The sequence below is a fragment of the Salvia miltiorrhiza genome, chromosome 8 (genome assembly GCF_028751815.1).
Source record: "Salvia miltiorrhiza cultivar Shanhuang (shh) chromosome 8, IMPLAD_Smil_shh, whole genome shotgun sequence".
In the NCBI taxonomy this organism is placed as follows: domain Eukaryota; kingdom Viridiplantae; phylum Streptophyta; class Magnoliopsida; order Lamiales; family Lamiaceae; genus Salvia; species Salvia miltiorrhiza.
Window position 1 is genome coordinate 53,878,375 of NC_080394.1, and position 19,099 is coordinate 53,897,473.

At 36.7% G+C, this 19,099-nt stretch overlaps 1 protein-coding gene across 1 annotated transcript; it reads left to right on the top strand.

Annotated features, from left to right (window-relative positions):
• The first annotated feature begins 3,409 nt into the window (after nt 1-3,409).
• Nucleotides 3,410-12,188, top strand: LOC130999137 (K(+) efflux antiporter 2, chloroplastic-like). The gene is made up of 21 exons (XM_057924637.1): nt 3,410-3,678; nt 4,194-5,772; nt 5,957-6,128; nt 6,227-6,317; nt 6,664-6,800; nt 6,896-6,955; nt 7,070-7,189; nt 7,376-7,444; nt 7,585-7,650; nt 7,883-7,972; nt 8,154-8,258; nt 8,373-8,501; nt 8,803-9,012; nt 9,477-9,626; nt 10,054-10,107; nt 10,225-10,283; nt 10,543-10,609; nt 10,761-10,937; nt 11,086-11,142; nt 11,625-11,699; nt 11,800-12,188. Exons 2-21 carry the CDS (start codon nt 4,199-4,201, stop codon nt 11,917-11,919), a joined length of 3,582 nt encoding a protein of 1,193 aa, XP_057780620.1. The 5' UTR covers nt 3,410-3,678; nt 4,194-4,198; the 3' UTR covers nt 11,920-12,188.
• The last annotated feature ends 6,911 nt before the right edge of the window (nt 12,189-19,099 follow it).

The window sequence follows — 19,099 nt, forward strand, 5'->3', positions numbered from 1 at the left end:
GATTGTTCACCCCGTGAATGATAACCACACGAAAATCATAGCCTTGCCAAGTACAGTCAGCAATAATAGTCTAAGTCGAAGAAAAAACAATGCTGGAAGTGACAGCCGGATGTGCGAAAAACCAAATATTAGAACAGTGGGGCAATCGACAATTCTGATGTCGCGGAGTAACATTCAAGCAATTCCGGAAACTTTGACGCATCTTATGAAAAGAAGACTTGGGCTGAAGAATACCCAATATAATCGAAGAAAAAGAGCGACAATGCTATTTCAGAAGCCGTTTAGACTCGTCCGTCACCCCACGGACATTCCAAACGAGAACGTTCATAAAGAGTGATGAGCACAGGTGGATTGGGTCTTCCCCAATTCTACTTCGTCAAACCAGCACCTGTTTACCACATTCGTCATGGCACAAATGATGTTTCGATCACTTCGATCCACCATAAAATCATGGTTTATCAATCGCATGTCGAAAGCGGTGCTTAATGCTCGATCTCTTCAGAGCTAGTCGACTCCCCCAAAGCTCTAGCAGCCTGCTCTTGTTTGGTGGGCTTATCACGTCCTCTCTTGATCGTAAGATGAGCGTCGATCGGCATCGGGGCTTTAGCAAGAGCAAGAATCTGCTCAAGACGTTGGGCCTTGATGGCGCTCTTAATGGCAAGAGTTTTCCGCTGTTCCGGAGTGGGTTTAGTAGAAAAATCCTCTTCCACCATCTCATCCACGCGCTGGTGGTGGATGTCAGGATGTTCCACAATAATCTCCTCATCAACGCTCTAGTCGTAAGTCGAAACAAGGACGGCTTGAAGCAAGTCAGGGCCCGACAACAACGCTGGCGACGTAGCTTTGATCTCAGCGTCAGTAATATGTTCCATCATGTTAGAGTCTTCATCCAACATATGTTCCTGATCATAGCATAGATACAAGGCCGCAAATTGATTCCCGACATTGGGCTGAGACGCGGCAAGAGGCGTGGCAGATTGATCAATATGCTTCCATAACTTTCCATCCTTCGTGGGGATCGGAGCCACCTGGTCCGAATGTGTGGTGGTAGTAACCAAATTCACCAGATTAGGTATTATGGCAGGTCCGAATGTGAATCGGCATTGGTAGGGTTGGAGGAAGGGCACCCATGTTCGGAAACTCCCAGCAGCACTTGGACCGGCATGGACTGACTAGAGTTAGGTTAGAGCATCCACTATGGTGCTACCCCATAGTGGTGCCACATGTGTGCCACCTCAACAACTACCTCATTTTTCAACTACCTCATATTTTTTTCACTGTGCCACTACCTCATATTTAACTATTCATGGACCCCACTATCATTATTATTATATTTACCACTATTATCATTATATATATATATATATATATTATTTATGTATATTATTTTTTGTATAATATTTTACTTAAATAAAATTTATGTAATTACACAAATAAATTAAAATTTTAAATGATAAAATATAATTTTAAAATTAATATAATAAAACAAAAAACAATAATAAAAAAAGAAACAATTGAAAAGTAATGATGGGGTCCACAATTTAAATAACTATCCGGGTAGTGGCAGAACTTCCCCATTATGGTACTACCTCACTACTATCCCATAACTTCCTCCGACAGTGGATGCCCTTAGGGTTAGAACACCCTTGAGCAACAGAAACACCGGTGGCAGACGAAGATCGGCAGAGGGGTTCAAAGTTGGAGGAAACAATAGGCAGGTTGAGGGCCCCCTTATCTGATGAACCATGGGCAGGACGGCGACCGGATCCATGGTAGACATTAAACGGCGGCTAGGGTTGAGAGAGCCTTGACATCATTTTTCCACCTTGGACATCAAAATTCTATTAAAATCTCTTATAAATTGCCCTAAAAAATAATTATAATTACATAAATTGCAGGAAAAAAATGTTGAAAATTGCATTTTCATACTATATTGCTATACATTACCACATCAATCTATAATTGTTTTTTTAGTAATTAATTTGGGATGGATATATATTTATCGCGCACATGTAAATTATTAAATCAAATCTACCTCAAATCATTTTTTTATTTTTTATTTTATAATTTAATTATAATTGTAAAATATTACTACTATTATCTTTTCAACATAGCATATATCTGTGCATCCCGTGCAAAACTAATTTCAGACGAAAAAAGAAAAGAGTTGGTCCATAATTGAGAGAATTGTTTGTAAGTTCACTAATTAAACAAGCATATCTCACTACAAAGAAATTATGACGGCTAGATAGTCGTCGCTAATTATGGATGGATTACCGATGGTTTTTCCGACTACGCGCATCGGCGCCCCACAAAAACCTTCAAGTCTTCAACAAATTGGTTAGAGAGAAAATTAAAGTTGTAACAATCCTATAATTAATTAAGTAGATTCTGTTCCTAGCCATCGGCCAAAAATTCTTATAAAAGTATATCAATCAAGATACATCAGAGTTATATTAAATAAATCGAAGACAGAGAAAAAAGAAAAATTACACAAATTTAAAATAGCAAGCTCATTGTTTTGACATCAAATACCATTAACAACATCACAGGTAGGTAAGCTACTTGTAACAAAACATTAACGAATTGAACGACTTAAGACAATTTTCCAAAGACTGACAATACACGGGCTAAATTTGAAGATGTATAAATCGAGTGACAATAACGAGTCAATAAGAAATAAAAAAATTTGTACCTTTAGGAGCTCAAAAAAAAATGTACCTTTGCCTTTTCTTTTTAAGAAAGAGGATATTTATAGTTACTAGTTAAATCTCGACCCACAATATATCAAGAGGAAACTTATAAAAAAAATACCATTTTTAAAAATGATATGTTTTTAGCCTCTCTTTAAAAACAACTCTTTTGTATACCAAAATGAATTAAAAGACTAAAATACCCTTTACGGTTCCCACCACTTTAATTTTCGCGCAACATTACACGTGCTCACGATCATGATCACGATGGTGGACACGATCGTGCCCACGATCATGATCACGATGGTGGACACGATCGTGTCACGATCATGATCACGATCGTGCCCACGATCATGATCACAATGGTGAACACGATCGTGCCCACCATCGTGTCCACGATGGGCACGATCGTGAACACGATCGTGCCCACGATCATGATCACGATCATGCCCACGATCATGATCACGATGGTGAACACGATCGTGCCCACCATCGTGTCCACGATGGGCACGATCGTGTCCATCATCATGGGCACGATGGTGTTCATCGTGTCCATGATGGTGGACACGATTGTGCCCACGATGTACGTGGACACGATCGTGTCCACGATCGTGCGCACGTGTCATGTTGCGCAGAAATTAAAGTGGTGGTCTTTACATGAAGTGCAAAGGCCAATATTCACGAAAAAGTTGCTGACAAATACAATATCACGGGCTCCACGCATTTTCCAAATATTTTATATTTATCCGCCAATTGCAATATTTCCATATTTAAAAACTTCAATTTCCAATTTTTTATAATAATTCTCCTCCCCAAACGGCGTAAACCAAAGAAGGCGGACGGCAAATATATTTGCCGTCAAACTGGCCGTTCCGAATTCAGTTCCGTTAACACTTCCGTCACTTTCTCCGCCTCCCTTAATATTTCCGCCTCCTCTTTTCGCCATTTCCACGCACCAATTTCTGCTCTCCTCCGCTCTCAGCTGGTTAGTTACTCACTACTCTCTCTCTCTCTCTCTCGGTTGAGTGTTGTGGACTCTGCCTTGTAATTTGTGGACTATCTGGAGATTGATGATTGTGATTTTTAATTGAATTAGCTGCGGGAAAACGTACGTTTGATTCGATTGTTCATGCTTAATTTCTCGAGATTTTTTTGTTTGGAGTGCAAGTTGTGTGGTGGTGCAAGGTCGATGAGAGAGCAGTGAGCTGTGCGGACTGTACGACTGTGTTTGACTGGGGATTATAGTAATGATAGTCAGCTAAATGCGTAGCATTTTGTATGATATTTGCGGTTGTTTCAAGCGTAATTAGAAAATGATCTGGCATTGATGCGGCGGATTTGACTTACACAGAATGAACATGAAATGCTGTTTAGAAGGAATGCTTATGTTTGTTTATGCCGCATAGGATTTGCACCATTTTCTGATTGATCTGAAGCTAAATTAGTTTCGAGAATTGTATTTTAGAACTTGTTGATGAATATTTGTTATTCCTAAAACAGGAGTGATGGATGCCACATGTAGTTTGTCTCGGTCAAATGTGCTTTATGGAGGTGAAGCAGCTGGCTGCAGGGCACCGGAAACATTCAATTTGGCGACAAGTTTGAAGTATAAGCGTATCTGCCGTAACTTGTTTGGGGATTTGAGACTTTATTCAGAAACTCGTTCACCAAAGAAGTTGAAGAAGAGCTGTGCGCGCTGTGTTAGTTCGGCCAGTCGTCGAACTCTCAATGAGGGCAGTCTCTGGCAGTGGCGTTACAATTCTAGTGGTTCTTCCTTATACAACTCTAGAAATCTTATTAGTATTTCAAAGCGTGTGGGTATGTCATGGTGTCAGGGAAGTGAATCAGTAGCTTATCTAAATGGAAATGGCAGAGATGCGGATGTCGTTAAGACTGATGAGGATGAGGCCGGCCTTGAATCTATTGCCTCTGGTGATATTGGCGAGGAGGAAGGACATGAGGCTCCTAGTTTGGATGAACTGAGGGAAGCTTTGCAGAAGGCATTGAAAGATTTAGAAGTTGCACGACTAAGCAGTGCAATGTTTGAGGAGAAAGCTCAGCAATTATCAGAAACTGCTATAGCACTCAAGGATGAAGCTACAAATGCGTGGGATGATGTAAATAGAGCCCTTGGTAACATCGAAGATGTTATAAACGAAGAGACTATCAGCAAAGAAGAAGTTCAGAAAGCAATACTGGCCCTTTCTTTAGCCCAGGAAAGACTCAATGTGGCTGTTGAGTCATTGAAAATTGCAAAAGAAAAGAATGGATATCCAAATGCTTCTAATGAAATTGATCCTGAGGACGATATTGGAAAGGATGGTTCAAGTGACGATGAATTGGTCTTGGCTTCTCAGGAGGATGTAAGAAACTGTCAAGATCATTTAGAGAAATGTGAGGCTGAGTTCAGAAGGGTGCAAAGCAGAAAAGAAGAATTACAAAAGGAAGTAGACCGTTTGAATGTAGCTGCAGAGAAAGCACAGATTAAGGCTTCTAAAGCAGAGGAAGATGTGGCAAACATTATGCTTTTAGCGGAGCAAGCTGTAGCTAACGAACTTGAGGCTGAACAACGTGCTGATGATGCTGATATTGCATTGCAGAGGGCAGAAAAAAAACTTGCCCTGTCTAGCACTGAGAATGTGGACTCTGCTGTTGAGGGAACCAACAGTTTAGAAGTATCTCAAGGAAGTACTGCAGATGGTGTTGTTGAAGTTGCAGAGTTACTTGGACACCTACGAGATAGACAGCCTGATGAGTCAAGTTTGTCGTATGAGAGTGACAAAGAGAATGGAAAGTTAACTGTGGAGTTACTCAAGGACAGTGAAGCAGATAATGAGAAGTTAAAATCTATTCAAAGTAAGGTACAAGAGATGCAGAAGGAATCCACAAAGGAGAGTTCTTCTTTAAGTGCTCCAAAAGCATTACTGAAGAAATCATCTCGGTTCTTTTCTGCATCATTCTTCTCTTCTACAGCAGATGAGGAAGAGTTCACACCAGGTTCAGTTTTCCATGGCCTTGTGGAGTCTGCAAAAAAGCAATTGCCTAAGCTGGTTTTTGGGTCACTACTTGTAGGAGCAGGGTACGGTTAACATTATATTGGACAGTTTTAGTACCTTCTGCCTCAGAAAACAACTTGCATGCGTGCTTTTGAATTTATGAATGAATTTAAAAATAATGCACCCTATATGCAAGATGTGCTTCTCCAGCTTTCCATGTGTAAGAGAAGATGCTAACATTTCACATGCTGCTGAAATTGATTGCAGAGTTATCTTTTACATCAATCGGGGTGAAAGGATTAAGCAGCTATTTCAACAGCCAGACATCATCACCACTGGCATTGATGAAGTATCGACTACTGCAAAGCCTCTAGTCCGAGAAATAAGAAAACTTCCAGCAAAACTGAAGAAATTAATGGAGATGATTCCTCATCAAGAGGCATGACTCCAGTTCATATTTTATTGGTCTAATTTGATATGTTCATGCGTCAGTTTTCAACTAAACGGTGTGTCCTTTTCCTTTCTATGATTTACCAGATAAACGAGGAAGAAGCTTCCCTCTTTGACATGTTGTGGTTACTGCTTGCGAGTGTCATATTTGTGCCTCTTTTCCAGAAAATCCCTGGAGGTATGAGTAACAAGTGTTTCTTCCAACAAGCACTTACAGATTTCTTTGTAAAGTGAAAGAATCTTAGCATCATTCAAATAGGTCTGACCTACTTGTAATCAATAGATTCCACCTTATGCATTTTTCTATTACATCGTGTGCTTTCGTTGATATTATGTGTTTCTCTCTATTTGCCTTGCTCATATTAAATGGTAGCACATAATTCAGCCAACTCTTGTAGTAGCTTTAGTTCCAATTATGATGTTCCCTCTATCCTACATATTTCTTTCAGAAATCTTTTATTTAGTATGATTTTGTGTCATAGTAGCAGTTACCGATTTATTATTTTCTCTGCTGGAAAATGTAGGCAGTCCTGTTCTTGGATATTTGGCTGCTGGAATCTTAATTGGACCTTATGGTCTCTCTATTATTCGCAATGTACATGCAACTAAGGCCATTGCTGAGTTTGGGGTTGTCTTCTTGCTATTTAATATTGGCCTTGAGGTAGAGCCATGACAAATTTGATCTTTTTTTCTAACGATTTTCACCTTCCAGCTATATGCTCATTTAGTTACATTTAAACTATTATTTTTTGACAGCTCTCTGTTGAAAGACTAAGTTCAATGAAGAAATATGTGTTTGGATTGGGCTCAGCTCAGGTGACTACAAGCTGCATAATCCTATTAATTTTTTTATTTAAAGCATTGTCATGTGCATTGATGAAGCTTAAGATCTTTATATATGTAATGTTTCTGATTTTTGTTGATATTTAGGTGCTGGTGACAGCTGTAGTTGTTGGCCTAATTGCTCATCATACTGCTGGTCTGGCTGGTCCTGCTGCAATTGTCATTGGGAATGGCCTTGCATTATCCTCAACTGCTGTTGTCCTTCAGGTGAACATTTTCAACAGTTTGTTAGAGACTTGGGGGTTTTTATATTAACCTCTCTCTTACTTCATTCAAAATTTACTTTCTAGGTTTGCTTCTTTATGTTCGTCAGCATGACTCAGCAATCAACCAGAAATATTTATTTTTAGCACTAAGAAGTCAGTTAATATAATCTATGTGTGGTGTCTGTAGGTATTGCAAGAGCGTGGTGAGAGCACATCACGCCATGGACGAGCTACATTCTCCGTGTTACTTTTCCAGGTATCTGACTATCTGCACGCACACTATTTCATATGTTCTATTCCCATCCCCCTTCCTTCCCAAGGATGTCAGTTTTGCGGTCATCTTCATTACTTCTAATTAGATGCATTCCATTTTTGCAATTTCTGTGTTTGTTGCAGGATTTGGCAGTGGTGGTTTTGCTTATACTGATACCCCTTGTTTCACCTAGTTCATCGAAAGGAGGGGTAATGATCTTGTATTTATTTTTGACTCAACTGGATTGAAGGAAAATATCCATGTGACATGATAACCTATCTCTTACCTTCTATAATTTCATATTCAGCTATGGTGCTAATTGACATGGATTGTATTGCTATGTGGATATTTGAATATTTTCGTTTGCTGCCAAGAAAAGGATTAGTGTCTGCATCTTTAGTTGGCACTGCTTTATTTACCACTGTTTAAATGGTTTTCCAGATTGGTTTTCAAGCAATTGCTGAAGCTCTTGGATTGGCTGCCGTGAAGGCAGTTGTTGCCATCTCAGCCATCATTGCAGGAGGACGCTTGGCAAGCATTCAATTCTTTCATGCATTTATCGGCATTCACTCCTTTTTCGTGGAGTTAACAAGAGTCACTTGACAATTATCTTTGTTCAAGAATAGCATACTCACGATCAAGTAAATGCATCTTGCAGTTGCCAATTTTACTCTCCAATAAAAATGGTTTGGTCTTTTTTTGTCTTTTGCAGCTGCTTCGCCCAATTTATAAGCAAATTGCTGAGAACAAAAATGCAGAAATATTCTCTGCATGTACTCTGCTTGTTATCTTAGGTACTAGTCTCCTAACTGCCAGGGTAAGTAAATTCATCATATGGTGGTTATTTCTTGTTTGCATGTCTGGTAGGAGTTCTTATGTGTTTTCACAGTAATAAATAACGTTGGTATTTCTCATTCTTATCTCAAAACAGGCTGGCCTTTCCATGGCTTTAGGGGCATTTTTAGCTGGACTGCTTCTAGCAGAAACTGAATTCTCCTTGCAGGTGGAATCTGATATTGCTCCCTACCGCGGGCTCCTATTGGGCCTTTTTTTCATGACGGTATGGTTATATATGAGTGGAATTGTAGACCTGTTGTTACTGGATTGAAATTAAAAGCCACCATCAGTTTCCTCACGAGCCTTTTATAAGATGTTCTTAGTTGATGCTCAGGCATTTTATTCCTTAGCTTCATAATTCTCCACTCTCTTTGACTGCGTTTTTCCAGCACATGATTCTGTTGATTGCTTTGTTCCTTCAAAAAGCTTAGTTCTGGATTAGATTGATTGGCAACTTTGTATAGTGAGTTTATTGAACTTTTTCACCATTTTGTTTTACTTATGGAATATATTTTTGTTCACAGGTTGGAATGTCCATTGATCCGAAACTTCTAGCTTCAAATTTCCCAGTTATTACAGGAACACTAGCGCTTCTAATTGCTGGCAAGACCATCTTGGTTGCCCTTGTTGGAAAACTTTTTGGCATTTCAATTGTATCAGCTATAAGAGTTGGTCTTTTACTTGCACCGGGTGGAGAATTTGCTTTTGTAGCCTTTGGTGAAGCTGTTAACCAGGTATAAGTAACAAATTATACCTGTCGGTATCATTAGACTGCTTGCCCTTATTTGTTGCATGCCCCAAGTTCCTGGAAGCTAATGTGCATATAACCACCCTAGATTTCTTACAACTAAAACATTCTGTTCACAATAAGTTCAGAAAATAATGTTTGTGGCTTGAGAATGACATTGCAGTTCATGCAAGCTCAAGTGTTTAGTAGAACCAGAATTAAGTTGCTACTTATGAATTTAAAGATAGTATTTAAGGTTTAAGGATATGAATTTCTCCAGCTCCACATCAAAATGTCTCCCTTCTTTTCACTGTTCTATGACAGGATATTTTGTTGCCCACTGCCCTTTTGATTTTGTTGGCATGCATTTGTAATTAAGTCACTTATTGTCCACGACCCATCCATTGCATTGGCCTAGACAATTAAAAGTGCTATTTTCAAAGTAGTATTCAATATTCTTCTTCTTTGCAGGGTATAATGTCCTCACAGATGTCATCACTACTTTTTCTTGTGGTTGGTATTTCGATGGCAATGACTCCATGGTTAGCTGCTGGTGGCCAATTGATAGCATCTCGGTTTGAGCTGCATGATGTTCGAAATCTATTACCCGATGAAAGTGAGGTTAGCTGCCAAAACTTTAGTTGATATGTACTAATCAAATAATATGTTTCCATGACCACTATATGCACTGTTATCTCATCTTAGTTCCTAGTTCTCTGCTAAATAATATTTGACCCTCAATCAGGCCCATTAAGATTAAAATAAGTTCTGTTACTATCAGTCTATCACCTTTCGTATTTACTTATGTTTCTTGTGTCCTCAGTTTCTAATTTTGTAGTTGTGTTCCCCCATTATTTTCTTACTTGGTTTTTTTGTTCGTAACTTACCACTGAAAGGCTGATTCCCATGTTAGGTGGCTCTGAAATTTTATTCGATGGACAAACCATTTTTTTGTGTGAACAATATTCTTCTTTTAGTCAGTTAATATTCCTAGGGTATCTGGTGTGAAAGGAGGTTGTAATTCGTTTCCTTGGGTTTCTTTCTTCAGACGGATGATTTGCAAGATCACATAATCATATGCGGTTTTGGACGTGTTGGCCAGGTAATATGCAGTCTTTAGATTTATGTTGCATAAAATGCACTACTACCACTCTGGTAATGTCAACCTAGTCAATGAATCTAAAATCCCATTTATCTGATTTTCATTTTAATTGTACAGATTATTGCTCAGCTTCTCTCTGAGCGATTAATTCCATTTGTTGCGCTTGATGTCAGGAGGTACTACTGCTTCCTCATTGTGGCATCCTGTGTTATTCTGATATCTTTTTCAGGAAATTTATGCCTTATGTCTGATATGCATACTGTGTAAAGCATCTATAGTTCTGTTGTCACTTTATATGTCTAATATAAATAGAGGATCTTTTGTTTCAAAAGTAATGGATATTTAATTTTGATGTACAAAAAGAAGAGTGAGCTTGAACAGGCTGGCGTTCTGTATGGGCAGTGATATCCTGACCTTTAATATTCATAATTTCAGTGATCGAGTTGCTGTTGGACGTGCACTTGACCTTCCAGTATACTTTGGTGATGCTGGTAGTCGAGAGGTAAAAAATCCCATCAAAACCTGCTTAAGGTCTATTAGAACTTAAAAGGCATTTGGTACCGAACTAGTCTTTTTAAACTGTTCAAGATCCGCTCGCGGCTGTTGGAACTTAAAAGTCATTTGGTACTTAATCTTTTTGACCCGGTGCTCAGGTCCTCCATAAAGTTGGTGCCGAAAGAGCATGTGCAGCAGCAATAACTTTGGATAGTCCTGGAGCTAATTACAGAACTGTTTGGGCTTTAAGCAAGTACTATCCTAATGTCAAGACATTTGTCCGTGCTCATGATGTTGATCACGGCCTCAATTTAGAAAAAGCTGGGGCAACAGCGGTATATTTCTATCGTTACTTTTCCTATCATTTTATTGAGGTTTCTCCATAATAAAAGTAGTCCATGCTTCGAGTCATGGATAATATGGATTATCATTCTTGTCACTTGCTGTCTTTAAATTGCCCAATTTGTATGGAAATTGTAACAGGTTGTCCCCGAGACTTTGGAGCCCAGTTTGCAATTAGCAGCGGCTGTCCTTGCACAAGTAAGTAGAATGGCTCATAAAATATACTTACCCATGTTAAATGTTTGTAACATTTATTTGCCTTCAACAGATAATTGCTTATCTCAACAATGTGCTTAAAGTAAAATTTGTTAAACTTTAATTTTCTCACGTAATATGTCTGCTTATTCTTCATATCCCAATTCCCAACTAGTGAAAATTCTATACCTGCTCAACTTAGAGCAGAAGCTGTAGTGGCTGCTGAAAGATTTTCTTGTGCATGGCATGGCAAGCTGAAGACAACTTGCATATATAGTAATCTGCATTGAGTAAATCTTCACTTTAGTTGATTTATGTATTTACGTTCCGTTTCCTCCAAGATGCCAAGGAAGAAAAATATTATTACCATGTAATAATGATCCCACATAGCTGCATGAACATCTATTGGAATCATTCAGGCGCTTCGTAACAATTTCCTTAGCTTTTTAACTGAATTTTGTGGCAAACGTCGTGTTTCTGTTCAGGCTAAATTACCTATGTCAGAGATAGTTACCACAATCAACGAGTTCAGATCACGCCACCTCTCTGAGCTTACAGAGGTATGCTAATTCTCAGACACTGAAGTAAATCTTCTTCCACATCTCATTATCTCTTAGATTTTGTAACATGAGTTGTGGCACAATCTGTCTCCCCATGCAGCTCTCGGAAACCAGTGGAAGCTCTCTTGGGTACGGATTTTCTCAGACGATCAGCAAACCTAAACCCCAGGCAGACGCTCCAGATGAAAACCAGTTACCCGAAGGAGCTGTGGCAATATGATTCTTTAGGTACGTTACATACGAAGAAAGAGTAGAAAGAAGGGGTTTTTGTTCTTCTCCCTTAGAAAACGAAGGAATAGACACGAACCATTGTATAGCATTTTGTACAGAAATACAGCAGCTGCTCTTGCTGCTGCATCAAACTTGCAAGACTCGTGGAAGAATGATGGATTTTCATTCTTTCTGTTCCATAAAATTTTGGTGCGCAGCTACATGTTTCCTTGTTTCTTTTAAGCTAGCCTACTGCAAAATCCATCTAATTTTGGTTGAGAGCAGGCTGTTGTTATGTTAGTATCTTTTAGGTTTTTGTTTTCTCAGTGTTGCATGAGACAGTGCAGTGGATGCCTTAGAATTAGACATGGGCTGCATAGTTCAAGATAAAAGAAATTGTTCCTCTTTTTCTTTTTAAAATTAGTAGAATGGTAAGTGCAATGCATCGATTGATAAAATTTGACGTAATTTTGAAATTTTTTAAATATAAAAAGATATGGTTCAACTTATATAAAACATACTCTTCCCTTAAAAGTTTGTCTAAGGGGGGCGGCACCGATTTTAATAAACATTGATAAAAAGTTATTTGATGGTGGGGTCATATACAAAAATAGTGTTTAAAGGATTGTAATTGTAAAGTTGATGGTGAAGACCATGTATAAAAATAGAAAGTAAAAAAATTGAGGCAAACTTTTGGGGACACCCAAAAGAGGAAACTGAGGCAAATTTTTTGGGGATGGAGGGAGTATAATATATATATATATATATATATATAGGGAGAGGTTCAAATAAGAACCACTAATAAAATAAGAACGGAGAACCATTTTAAGCCATTCGATCATCAAGATCTACGGTGGATGCATCATCTTGGTGGATGGATGCAGGTGCTGGGTTCGAATCCTGAAGGGAGCAAAAAAATTATTTTTTTCGGATGCATTAAATTTAATAGCGGATGCATTAATTTGTATAGCAGATGCAGTAATTTTATTGGTTCTTATGTTCTCACGATAATTGTGGTTCTCACTATAACTGCACCATATATATATATATATATATATATATATATATATATATATATATATATAGGGGAGGGCTATTCAGAAAACTCCTCTTAGACTATAAACTAATTAAAATGTATGAATTATATGTAGAACACCCATGAATCCGCTGTGTAAATGTATGAATTACGAAAATTAAATTTTTTGCTATCTATGGGATTCGAACTCAGGACCATGAATTATTCCAACAATGTGTTGAATTAACCGTAGATCTTGATGATCCAAGGACTGAAAATGGTTCCTATTTTATAGTCTAACTTTGATTTTTATTTTAGCCTTCCCCTATATATATATATATATATATATATATATATATATATATAGGGTTCAATTCAATAGAAACAGTCCCCTATATAGAGAAAGGAGACAGATTCTAGTTCGTTAGATGAGATTCGATCAAGGAACCAGATTAAAAGTTATCATAATTAATTTAATCATTTGTTGGCTTAATTTATTGTATAATTCGTTCGAAAGGTTAACAAGGTAAAAACACTATGAACAAAATTTGGAAAGATTTATAATCCCTAAAATTACTCATTCTCTCTCCTCCGTCTCTCTCTCTCTCTCTCTCTCTCTCTCTCTCTCTCTATCTTTATCTCTCGTTCCCTTCCTCATCTCCATCGTCTCTCTCTCTTCTTCTCCCTCTGTAAAACCTTATATCCTCAATTCTGCCGTCCCGGCCCATTCCTCCTCTCCGGCGAATGTTGGCTCGCAGGACCAACCTCGTCGTCAATGACGCATGTTCAAGGGCAGGTGCGTTATTCTTATTCTGACGAACTACTCTGCTCAGCCCCTAGGCTCACTGTCATTGCCGCCCTCCCGTTTTCCACCGCCTCCATCTCCTTCGCTCTCCCATCAGAACGGGCAGCAGCCTCCGGCGCCTTCCCGATTCTCACCATCAATGACCCCATCTCCCTCGGCGAACGGCGAGAATTGCCGCCGCCCCCTTCTCCTTCGATCCAGACAGCCGTTGCCACTCTTCCTGCTTCAAACTTCTCCTTCGATCCAGACAGCCGTTGCCACTCTTCCTGCTTCAAATATCTGCTTCATAATTGCAGATGGTAGGTTTTTGATTCATAGTGTTTTCCGACCGTCTACGAAATCTTGTTCATTGTTTTCTGCAGTCACCGACTAGTCACATCTATTGATCTATTACTCTTCGAACTATTGTTGCTTCTGTCGTCGATGAACTCTTGTTGCTTCCGGCGTCGATGAACTCATTTGTAGTTCTTAGGTACGTATTTTTACTTATGTTATATTTGATATATCAGAGATTATAAATTTTTTTGATATTCTTTGTTACTATGATGGCAAACTATTTCCTCAAATGTATGGTTCGGTAGATATACATTGAATATTAGTCTGGCTAAATTGTTTTGATATTCTTTGTGACTCATCAATTTCTCCGGACAAAAAATGAAAGAAACTGATTTATCCTCACCGTACACATTTAGACAAAGGTACACTAATGATAAGATATTACTGTGTGATAGCATAATTCTTTAATTTCATAGTTTTAAATGATCTTTTGCTATTTCATGGTCATTCAGGAAACACAGAGGGTGCAACTAGTTTTGGAGAACACATTGACAAGGTAAATTTTCTTAATAATTGTTTCAGGTTGATATGTATAATAAATAAATAAGATATTTAATGAAATTATATTATACTGATATTGTAGGAGATGTATTTGGATCATAGATCTGGTTATCATACTTTGATGGATAAGGTACAAGTTGTTTACATGTTCAGCATATTATGGTTATAAGTTCATTGTTATTCGCAATAATGTTCACAAGTATATATATTGATGTTCAAACATTTTGATGTACACGTCAACTCTGAAAAATTCATGCGTTTGTCGAACCGATATGGCTTACAACGAACAAAGTAATGCTTTCAATCTTGCATTTTCTACTGAATTGAGAACGTACTCGCGTACACTGCAAAACCTAATAGATATCGTAAGTTATATATGAATCACGTTAGGATATGAATCTTTAAGCCTGATTTTATAAACCCGTCTTTTGTATTTTGTTATATGCAGTTTTTCTTCCCAGTTTATATTGACCAAATGTACTATGACATCGTTGTTGATACGAAGAAAGAGCATATATTCCTACTAGATAGTATGGTTGATGAGACGTCGGTTGAAGATGCAATGAAGTATGAAGTTGTTTACTCCAGCCTTGTAAGTTGGACCGTATATATTATGTTCATTTCTTAACATGTTATGTTACACGCTACATAATATTTAATTTTTGCAGTGTCGTCGCCTATCGAGTTACTTGAATTACATGAGCCAGGACAAAAGGGCAAAGTTGGTTGGGAAGGCTAAGTTACACGTTGTAAAGATGAAGTGTTTGTTTTGAGCATAGGCTAGTTATTAAAGTTTGATTATTTGCTTTTGCAATCTCGTTGGAGGCATGACAATTGACATGTGAACAAATCTATATCTTGGTTTGTGAAAGCCTTGTAATTTACATAGTAGCTAGTTATTGCTTGTGTTTAGCAGTGAGTCTTGATTTATGATCATCTGCTGCTATCAGTTCCTCTTAGTTGCCCGGATTGGTTGAGGTTATACATATATGTTTTGTGTTTGAATTTTAGCTTAGGTGAGTGTTGATGTTTGAGTCATTCCCTCTAGTTCAACAAATTACGTTCAAATTAGTAAATATGTTCATCAAATCAGTAAAATATGTTCATCATAGTTAATAAATTGTTCATTGAAAAAATTGAGTTATGTTCATCTAGAAAATGAGATTTGTTCATTAAAGTTCAAAGGATATAACTATTTGTTCATACAAAACGTATTAAAATTCATTATATTAAACGAAAATATAATTTGATCAATCTGGGAAATGAATATAAAGATGGATATAATTTTTTCAAAATCAATTCAATATAAGTTCAATCGATTCAATATAAGTTCAATCGATACAAATGTATGTTCGATAAATTCAAGCAAACATACCCATAAATTTCTTATGAATATTATTGGAATTTTTATGAATATCAATATGTTTTTGATGAACATTCATATCACGATATGAATTTATATATTTTGACATATCGGTACATGTTCATTAAAAAATATAACAAAAGCTCATCAAGTTCATAACATAAACTATAAGAGAATTAAATCTATAAGAGAATTCACTATATTTGTAAGCATAACGAAACAAAAATTAATTATCGATTAGCAATGGATTAATGGGATCGATGATTTAAAAGAATTACTTATTATAGTGAAATATTTAAGTTTCACTAAAAATTAATTACTGAACTTGTTCACTTCTACAAATATTCATTAGAAATTATGTTTTTTTGTTGTTTGGTACATTATGTTAATTGAGTATACCTTCATAATATACAACTATTATGTTCATTCATTTCCTTAGAATATTCACTATATTAGTATGAATATTAAATCGGATATAAGCATTAAAAGTCTATATATTGTATACCACTTCATATACTTTTGCTAAATACATTAATCCAAAAAGTCTACGCAAATCCCCACTTGAAATCACACATTAATAAATTATTTCATTATCTTAATAGAATATAAAAAAAAATTCAAACTTGTGAATACCAGTGCTTATCATATATGATATCAAATCTTCTAAAAAAAATGAGATTTGATTAGTTTTATTTAAGGTAATTAGCGGATATGATTAAATAACAGTGGACTAAAATAGCCTTCGACTTTCTCTACCTATCAGATTTGCTAATGAATCTCAACCATCAGATTTCATCAAATCAACGAACGAGATCATGTCTCCTTTCTCTATTTAACTTTGTGTTTCCATGGAACTTCCCCCTATTTATATATATATATATATATATATATAGGGTTGGGTTCTTGTAGTATCCAACATCCAAGATTATGGTAGATCCGTAGGTCCAAATCTAGATCACACATTTGTGACATGTGGCGCATCAAGATTGTGACACGTGGCAAGGAGCTTCCAAGCATTTCAAGGTAAAATCTGCACAGGGGTAAAATCGGAATATGTTTTTCGAAATTAAAAAAAATATATATTTTCTCAAAATAGACATATTTTAGATGCATAAAGTTTCACATAAAAATGCATTTCATTTTTACAAATTTAGTATTTTCGCCGCCTCACCCCACACCACCCCCACCCCCACCCCCACCGCCCAAAAACTGACATGTTTTACATGCATATACTTTCACAGCAAAAATGCATAATGTCTCACACAAAAAATGCATAACTTTGAACATAAAAATGCATTACATTTTTACAAATTATGTATTTTCACTACCCCATCCCACACCACCCCCCAACCCCCCTCCCCCCCACCCCCAAGCAAAAAAAAATTATTTTTTCAAAAAAATGATTTTTTGACTGCTGACCCACTCCCCCAAGCCAATTTTTTTTTAAAAAAAAATTCACAAAGTTGATTTTTTCACAAAATTTAATTTTTTTTGTCTTGGGGGGTGGGAGTGGTGGGGGGCAGCGGTCAGAAAATCAATTTTGTGAAAAATTAAATCTTTTTTTGCTTTGGGGGTGGGGGGGGGTGGTGCAGGCTGGCAGGGTAGGGTGGCGAAAATATCAGATTTGTAAAAATGAAATGCATTTTTTGCTTAATTTAATGCATTTTTGTGTGAAAACTTTATGCATTTTTGTGTGATTTTATATGCATGTGAAACATGTCTATTTTTTGGGGGGGTGGAGTAGGGGGTGGTGGTGGGGAGGGTTGGGGGTGGTGTGGGGTGGGGTGGCGAAAATACCAAATTTGTAAAAATGAAATGCATTTTTCTGTTTAAAGTTATGCATTTTTATGTGAAAACTTTATGCATCTTGTGTGAAACTTTATGCATCTAAAATATGTCTATTTTGAGAAAATCTAATTTTTTTTTTTAATTCCGAAAATATATTCCAATTTTACCCCTCTACAGATTTTGCCTTGGAATGCTTGGAAGCTCATTGTCACGTGTCACAATCTTGATACGCCACATGTCACAAATGTGTGGTCTAGATTTGAACCTACGGATCTACCATTAGCTTGGATACTACATGATCCTATTTTCCTATATATCTTGTATGTATAGCAAATTTTCTAAGATTACATGCTTGTGTATTACTCCCTCCGTCCTACTAGAATAGACTCAATTTTGTTGGACACAGAGATTAAAAACCTTTCTTTTGAAAGGAAAAATAAGGAAAAAGTGATGTGGTCTACATGTTTTTACTCAAAATAGAAAACGAATTTATTCTAATGGGGCATCCCAAAATGAAAACGGGCCTATTCTAGTGGGATGGAGGAGTGATATTTTAGTACTAGTATGTAATGGGTTATGTAAGTTTTTTTTTTACTTGGGGGAGTTGGTGAGGGGGAGTAGTGGGGTTTGAATTCGGGACATCACTGTTCACACACAGGAGGTCGCACCGCTTGGTGTCCCCTTGAGGACATGGATTATGTAAGCTTGAAGGGACAAAAAAGGCTAATTTTCTTGTAGGAAGTAGAAATACATTTTTTAGTTTTGGTTGATATTTATGTGATTTTTTATATACGTATGATTTTTTGTGTATATTTATGTAATTTTTTGATACAAATATTATTCTGTTCATCCATGAAACATTTTATTAATGGAAGTCAGTATGAGTTTTAATAAAAGTTAATTGTGTATTTGATGAGTAGAGAATGAATCTTATAATTGTAAGAGTAATAATTAGTGAAAATATTTTTAAAAATGAATTAGGAAGATGTTTTGTTGACGAAAATGGAAAATTAGGAAGATATTTTGCGAGCGGAGAGGGTGTAATATAATGTAATTTTATGTTTAACATGAACTAATCTTAGAAATGGATTTTGATATGATCTCACACAATATTACTCATATTTAAACAAGACTAGTACGTCCATCCGTGCGATGCACGGTGAACATTAAAATTAAACGTCATGTTTAAATAAATAAATATAAATATTAAATAAAACTAAAATATAAATAAATACAAAATATATTTTAAAAATAAAATAATCCACATCAATTACTCAATAAAATCTCGAATTTAAAAACATAAATTTTCAACTTCGTATAAAGTATAATGAGTGGATTTTTAAAATGGCCACTTTCATATTGTAAAATTAAAAATTGTCCAC